We start from the raw sequence: 8,734 nt of genomic DNA on the forward strand, positions 1-8,734 counted from the left end.
TGAGTGGAACAACTGCTTAAATTTTAAAGTAAATGAATAAATGAATAAATGAATGAATCATAAAGCATTGCCCATGCATCATTATGTTATGCAATATTTCAGGATGTTTGCATTAGATCTCACGAATATGCTGCATTGCATAAATTGATGTTGATGTGGATGAATGTTGAGTGATCCATTAGCCCTCGTATGTTATGTCATGATATGATGATGATACGGTATGGAAGTCCAGGAAGACCCATTCTACGTCCCTGGCACTATGTAAGAGAAAGACCAGGACCCATTCTACGTTCTGGCACTAATGGAAATGTAGAGGGCTATTGGTGACAAATTCATCCTTTATGTGATTAACTGTGATGTGTTGCATTCCATGAAAGCATGAATAAGAAAAAGTTATATAATAATATACCTAAAAATGGAGGAATCTTAATAATAAAATGAATAATAACATACCTAAAAAGGGTGGAATTAAAGCAAATATTTTTAGTTTCCGCTCATTGGGCTTTATAGCTCACCCCCTCTCCCCTAACCCCAGTCTTGCAGGTGCAGAGTAGATAGAGAAGTCAGCAGAGTAAGAGAAGATTATGTAATAGCTTAGCTGTGGACATGGTTTGTAGCAATGTAATGTAAGATTGATAATGTGCTTGACTAGAGTCTGTTGTATTCCCAGTACACATGGTCTTGTATGAGATATAATGTTTTTATGATGATTATGTAATCCAAGCCTATGTTATGTTATGTTACCCCATTGGAATATTTGATGAGGATTCCAATGAGAGGTTTATGTTATGTTGTGCATGCACAGGCTAGGCTTGGCAAAGAAATGTTTGAATGAATGAATGAAAGAAAAGTTTTTTTTAATTTTTATGTATGTTGTTGACCATGTATGGGATTAAACAGGTTCACAGGATGTATGTTTGGCTTGCTACGGGTCCCGGCGGCCTTAAGCCGATCTGGATCCTAGCGCCGGTGGCGGCCTGATTTTCGGGTCGTTACATTATATATTTTTTTATTAGGCAATTGTAAGTCACTTAACATATAAGAATAAATTTTAATATAAATAAAAATAAAAATTAATTTAACAAATAAACTCAACTAAATTTTTATATTTTTTTAATGATTAAATAATTTTAATTTATTTTTTTTCTCTTATATTTTTATTCAATCATTAAATAAATTATTTTTAGTTGGCTAACGCCCTTGTTTTCTCATCATAAAAGTGGGTAATTTAAAAAATTAAGGGATTATTTATTATACACTCATTTAAATTCATATATGATTAATTAATTAGAGAATTTTTTTTTTAAGAAAAAAATACATAATGCATATTTTTCTGCCGACGTCCAGTAGTGCATGGCAAAGATGCTTTGTGAGTAATCACTAATTAATTAAGCAAAGAGAGAATCATTATCTCAGCCTTCACCGGCAACCTCTTAAAAGTACACATATGAATTGGCTTGTGCAATCGTAGGATTTGATTTCGAATTGAATTGAATTAAAAATATTAAAAATTAAATTTTAAAAATATTAAAAATTAAATCAAACTGATTATTAAAATATAATTGAATTGAACTAAATTGATAAAAATCGATTTGGTTATATCAAAATTATATTTATAAATTTAACGCATTTAAATTTAAACTATTGATTGGATTGGATAAGAAAAAAAGAAAAGAAATTGGGTTTGAATTACAAATTAAGTTGGATAAGGGTTAACGTATAAAATTGATTAATTTAATTAGCCGATTATTTAATATATTTAAATCAAATCAAATCAAAAATTAAATAATTTAAAAAATACTAATCAAATCAAATTGAATATTTTAACTAATCAAACTATTAAATTAAAATTAATCGATTTAATTTAATTTCTCAATATGCTCTCCCTTAGATATGAACAACTTTCTCTTTGCCTCTTCCACACCTTCCCACCTCTTCCTGTCCCTATCTCATCACCACTAGTCTTTATATAAATATTGGTGGGGATCGGTTGGGAGTTTATCAATTAAGCTCACTATAAAAAGAAAATTGATAAAGACAGGCATTGCAATTATGGCTTTTTTTAAGGGAAAAGCATATATATTTTTTAAAATTTTATCAATTTTTTATTTTAAAATTTATGATATAATTTATATTAAAATAATATTTTATAACATAATAATACATATAATAAATAACAAAAATTATAAATATCGTTTATAAATGATAAGTGGGACTCATATTATGAGATATTATTTTAATACAAATTAAATCATATAATTTGAAGTACAAAACCGATTAAATTGTATAATATTATTTTTATTTTTTCTTTTAAAAATATTTAAAAAATATCAATTAATAATTATATTTTATTTAACACATTAATATTTTTTGATGGCATATAGAAATTATTATTTTTTGTTAACGGTATAATATTAAAAGATATTATTTTAATATAAATTGAACAACAGCCTTATAATAAAAATGAGTGAAATCATATGATATTTTTATATATTCTTTCTATTTTTATATATTCTTTCTATTTTTATGTATAATTGATTTCGATTAGAATTCAAATTTAATACCTCTCAATCATAATGATAATTTCAATATTACGAGTTTTTCTTTGTTATCTATAAGTTAATGAAGTAGAGAATCGAATTGAATATCGGATAATTTTCATTATATTTTATCATTTGTTAACAAGTCAGCACTAATGTATTAAAATTCATTGATTTATTTCTTTTTGATTTTTTTCCATACAAACTCAGTTTGTATTTATAAGTTGGACAAGTACAGAACTAAAGAAGGTCTACAAGTCTAAATTAAGAGTCCAACAAAGTCATGTCTGTGCAATATGTATAACAATGTCATCAGACAATCTATGATCGAGACACTCGTGTCGGTGCAATATGTATAACAATGTCATCCATATTGTTTTCTTCACTAAAGAACATATCAGAAAGGCACGATTAAGAAGGGCAATAATAATCTCAATATGTATAACAATGTAATTCACGCAATGTAGCTAGGGTTGAGCATTCGGTCGGTTCGGTTCAAAATCGAATCGAACGGATTAAACCAAAAACCGAAATTTTAGTGTTTATGAAAATCGAACCGAACCGATTTTGGTCAGAAATCGAATCGAACCGAACCGGTATGATTCGGTTCGATTTAACCGGTTTTGATTTTTAATAATTTTTTTATTTTTTACCCTTTATTTTTAATATTTTAAAATTTAATTAAAATATTTTAATATTAATATAATTTAATTTCTCTATATTATTGAAAAAACATATTATTATTACTAATCAGTTCGGTTTGATTTTTTCGGTTTTTTTATCAAAATCAAACCGAATCGAAATAACCAAAATTTTTGAAATTAAAAACTGAACCAAACCGAAAGTATAAAAAATCGAACCAAAATTTTAAATTGATTCGATTTGATCAATTTTTTCGATTTGAACCTAATACTACTCACCCCTCAATGTAACAATCCGATTTCAAAATTGCAAACGCGATAATAAAAGGAGACTTTTTTAAAAATTAAAAAATTGAGCTAACCACTCTCAAAACACAAATTTAAAAATTTAGCCTCCAGCTATCAATTTTCGAGGACCTACAAAAAAATAAAAACAAGAAACACAATAAAAGAAAAAACCACAAAACGTCGTCCGTCCAAGGGCACGGGAGAAATAAAAGTAAACCAAAAAATACAAAACGATAACCACAGGATCATCGACGAAACCTCGAAAGCTCAAGCTAAACTCTCACCCCGCTTTGCTTCCTTCCTTTCTCTTTGCTCTTCTTTTCCTTTCTTTTTCTTTTGATTTTTGAAAGAAAGAAATATTTTCTGCAGCTTTTATTTCTTTTCATTTTATGATAATATTAATAATAAAAATAATGGAAATCCAGCAAGGTTCCATTATGCCATTTTAGTAATTTTCAGGTCTTTAAAAAAAACTTAGTAATTGGATGATTTTAAAGGCAATTAATGTATTTATGGGCTTCCCTATTGTCTGGAAGTCTAATACTTTTTTGAAAATTATAGAAACACCTCTAATATTTAGTGTAATATATTTTTCATCCCTTGCTCTTTCAGAATTGGGGTAAGAAGCTTAAACATATTAAAGTTTAAGGATTCTTTCTTTAATAATATCTTAAAAATATTTTACCATTTGAATGGGCAGCGGCTGCTCATTCAAATCTAACTTTTCTATTATAAATTTTGCTCCTTGCTTTGAGTAACCATTTGTAGGTAAAAAATATTATTTTTTAAAATTAATAATTAAACTTAATGAGGAAGGTTATTTATGATTTGAAATGAATTAAAAATTAAAAGAAAAAAGAAAATTAATTAATTAATTAATTAATTAATTTCCGTCCATCATCCCCTAGACTAGACACAAAGCAAGGAGCGGTAGGTGAGGGAGGGTAAGTTTGATCTTTCCCTTATAAATTACGAAGACAGGCACTTTCTTTGCTCGTGCCTGCCTGCCATTCCAAAACAACACTCGTCTTCTCCACAGCTTCTCTGTCGTATACTTGTTCGCCCAAACGCCTTGCCACGCGCCCTCGCGACACCACAACCATGCCTGCTGACACCTCATCACTCACCGGCCATGGCCAAACCGTTTGCGTCACCGGTGCTGGTGGTTTCATCGCTTCTTGGATCGTTAAGTTGCTTCTTGAGAGAGGTTATACTGTTAAGGGAACTGTGCGGAACCCAGGTTAATTTGATTTTGTGTTTTTGGATGTTAACCATTTTTCTATGAATTAGGATTTATTGTTGTTGTTATGTTGTTCTGATAGATGATCCGAAGAATGGTCATTTGAGAGAGCTCGAAGGTGCCAAGGAGAGATTAACTCTATGCAAAGCTGATCTTCTTGATTATGAGAGTCTTCGAGAGGCTATTATGGGGTGTGATGGAGTTTTTCACACTGCTTCTCCTGTCACTGATGATCCTGTATGTTGTTTTTGCTCTTAACTTTGTGTTTGGATGCCGGAAAAGTGTTTGGAAAATTTTTTATACAAAAGGAAAATGATGGACGTTAACCCAGCCCCAACCCCAACCAACTTTACTTTCAGATGGCCACCATCAAATCCAAATCCAAATCCACCTGCGTTGATGGGTCCCTTTACGGCCTAATTATTAGGCAAAATTATTATTTGGTTCATATATCATCAAAAAAATTATTAATTAATCTTTTAATTATAAAAAAAATATTAAAATATTTTTAACATTTTAATTTAATTAATTGCTCCATTAACTTTAATAATATTCTAAAGTCACTTCAAACTTTACCTAGAACTTTTTTTTTCTCAAATTCTCTGTGCCTCAAATTTGTCTTTCTACTTTGCATTTTATTTTCTTTAGTCGGGAAAATAATGCAATTTTTTTATATGAATAAAACTATTTCTTAAAAAAAAATTATGGATTTTCATTGATATAGATTGATGGTATTGTTCATGAGTATTGAGGAATGATGATGATGATTACTATGATGGTTTTTCTTTTTATTTAATTTTGAAGGAACAAATGGTGGAGCCAGCTGTGAATGGGACCAAAAATGTGATCATAGCAGCCGCAGAGGCCAAAGTCCGGCGAGTAGTGTTCACATCTTCAATCGGTGCAGTTTATATGGACCCCAATAGGGACCCGGATGTTGTTGTGGATGAATCTTGCTGGAGTGACCTCGAATTCTGCAAGAATACTAAGGTTTATTAATTACATCATAGTATTATTTATTATCATCTATTTACTCACTGATTGACACTATAATATCCTAACGTAGCTTGATTAGAGTTGAGAAAATTATAAAATAATAACACTGTTAATTATTAATTTATAAAATCATAAATTTATAGTTTTTTTTTTCTGAAAAAATTCAAATAAATATTTACAAAATACTGCATAAATTTAATTTTTTTAAATTAAAAAGTATTGAATTTTTTTATAAAAAATAAATAATTGAATTGAATTGAATTCTTTGGAAATTTTTCATTTAAATTGATGGAGAAAATTCTAATTCAGTAAACTTACTCGTTACTATAGCCATTTATATGAATTTGCAAGTGGAATATGCATATGTGGTCAAGAATTAGCAGCAAAAGGCAACTTGTATTGACTGGTTTGAGATTTAGGATTTGCGAAGAAATTGCCTAGACATGCTAGTGGAGTTGCTGACCAAATCTGAATTTTTCAGTTGAGGCTGGCTACCCATTTGTACTTTGATCTTGATCCTTTTTGTCAAAAGCTAATTTCTGGGGAAATTTTTTATTGCAGAACTGGTATTGCTATGGGAAGGCGGTGGCGGAGCAAGCGGCTTGGGAGGTGGCCCAGGAGAAAGGTGTAGACCTAGTGGCGGTGAATCCAGTGTTGGTGCTTGGACCACTGCTGCAATCCACTGTGAATGCCAGCATTATTCATATTCTCAAGTACCTAACTGGCTCAGCCAAAACCTATGCCAATTCTGTTCAAGCTTATGTGCACGTTAAGGATGTGGCACTTGCTCACATTCTTGTCTACGAGACACCCTCTGCCTCCGGTCGTTACCTCTGCGCCGAGAGCGTCCTCCATCGTGGAGAGGTGGTGGAAATTCTTGCCAAGTTCTTCCCAGAGTACCCTATTCCCACCAGGTAAGTTCCCTCATTCTTCTCGTGGTGGAAATTCTTCATTGCGAAACTTGTCAACTGATAATTGGGTTAATATAATTAATATATAATTTGAAAAAAAGATCAATTAAGTCAAGAATCAAGAAATTAGGCAGCTAGTTCACGTTTCTGGGCTTCTGCTGCTCTCAACTGTCTAATCAGATTCCATATGGCACTTGATACTCGCATATTATATCAATAATTGTGGATCACATTCTTATAGAAAGAATTAAAAAAATATTTTGTCAATAAAAATATATTTATTTATTTTTTTGTTGGCACTTGAGACGTACAAAACATGTAAAAGTAATTTACTTACAAAAAATTATATTTATATTTTGGATTACATAAACTAAGTCTGGCAGTTTCAAAATCAAGTGGGAATTTATTTTAAAATTTTAGTAATATTTTTTTTAAGATATAGTAGACGAAGGCAATAGAAACTTGAAAATCTAGATGTGACATTTAGGGTTGATTTGTAGCATCAGCCATTACGTAACTGAGAGCTAGAGGCTGAGGAAGAAACAAACAGAAAGCATTGGGAAAGGAAATGAGTTGTGTATTGTGTGCTTGAGTTGCACCTTTTGTTTTCGTAGGTGGTGGGGTAGTCGTTGTATCCACTTTGACTTATTATAAATCTCACCTACAATGATAAGAATGAATCATCAACCCAACACTTGGAATCATCTTAATTGATGAAAACTACGGAGGAAAAGAAAAGAAAAGTAGTGGCTCCAAAGTACCCTTACCTACTCCAATGTCTCTGTCATATGTGAAGCTTAGAGTTGTTCTCCTTGAACATGGAAAAACTTGCCCACTATCCTATTCAGAAATGCTTGGAATTGTTCTCCTTGAATATGGAAAAACTTGCCCTCTATCCTATTCAGAAATATTAGTTGTTTTAATAGTGGTTAGCCAAATATAAACGATTTAAACTTCAAACTTAGGATTTCAATGAGTGAACGTAATAGAAACATCAGAGAAAAATCATAGAGTTATCCCTTGTTTGGTAACTAGGGTTGGCGTGCACTGTATTGTATAGAAACATCTATACATCCATCATGTTTCAATAGAATTAATCATTATATGTAAAGAAAAGATATTCCAATTTAATTACTGAAATTTAATGTTGTGGAACAATTTCAGGTGTTCAGATGAGAAGAACCCAAGAGCAAAGCCATACAAATTCTCAAACCAAAAGCTGAAGGAACTTGGCTTACAATTTACATCAGTGAAGCAATGCCTGTATGAAACTGTGAAGAGCTTGCAGGAGAGGGGTCAACTTCCAATCCCAAAACAGCCAGAAGACTCCATTAGGATTCAATCCTAAAGGCTCCCTCCCTTTTGGTTTCATCTAAGTAAAGCTACAAATGAAATCCCCAACTGTGGGGCTTTGCTCTATACAAATAGAGAACAAGTTCAGATTATTACTAAAAATAGAACTGTGTAATGTTCCAAGTGTTTGTGATTTATTTCCTTTTTCTCCTCTGTTGAATCCTCTTAAACGCTCAATTGTTCTCATTATGTATTCTAATCAATGGTATGATTCCCCAATACGTTAGTCTTCGATTCCAATAATAAATTTCATAATTTAGTTTGTTTTACAGAATATATTTTTTATATTTTATAATGTTTGAAATATTAAAAAATTTATGAAAATAATAAAATTATATTATTTTATACCTTTTGAGAATATTAGCTCACATATAGATCTGTTAATATAATTTAATTTTTACGTTGAAACCAAGCAATTGACAATAACTAACATTTAAACATACAAAAAGTTATTTTTCACAAAGAAAAATATATTATTATACTTTTTTGTCTTAATTATTGCAGTTTATAATATAAATTAGTATGAAGTATTTCTATCTGAGTTATTGGTTGAGTGGAATATTTATAAAACATTAATTAGATTTATTGTATTTATATAAATTTTTTAATCGAAGGATAATTTAGTATTTTTTATTTTTATTTTTATTTGATTAATATTCTATTTAAATTGAAAAAACAGATTAAATCGAATTAATTTAAATTTTTAATTTTAAAATTTTTAATTATTTCGATTCAATTTGATTTTGATTAAAAAATAAAAAAAAA

General features: G+C 30.1%; 1 protein-coding gene across 1 annotated transcript; it reads left to right on the top strand.

Annotated features, from left to right (window-relative positions):
* The first annotated feature begins 4,419 nt into the window (after window positions 1-4,419).
* Window positions 4,420-8,190, top strand: LOC110626824 (cinnamoyl-CoA reductase 1). The gene is made up of 5 exons (XM_021772943.2): window positions 4,420-4,709; window positions 4,792-4,946; window positions 5,514-5,699; window positions 6,267-6,619; window positions 7,781-8,190. Exons 1-5 carry the CDS (start codon window positions 4,571-4,573, stop codon window positions 7,962-7,964), a joined length of 1,017 nt encoding a protein of 338 aa, XP_021628635.1. The 5' UTR covers window positions 4,420-4,570; the 3' UTR covers window positions 7,965-8,190.
* Window positions 8,191-8,734: the final 544 nt, after the last annotated feature.

Source organism: Manihot esculenta, chromosome 11, assembly GCF_001659605.2.
Source record: "Manihot esculenta cultivar AM560-2 chromosome 11, M.esculenta_v8, whole genome shotgun sequence".
Taxonomy (NCBI): Eukaryota; Viridiplantae; Streptophyta; class Magnoliopsida; order Malpighiales; family Euphorbiaceae; genus Manihot; species Manihot esculenta.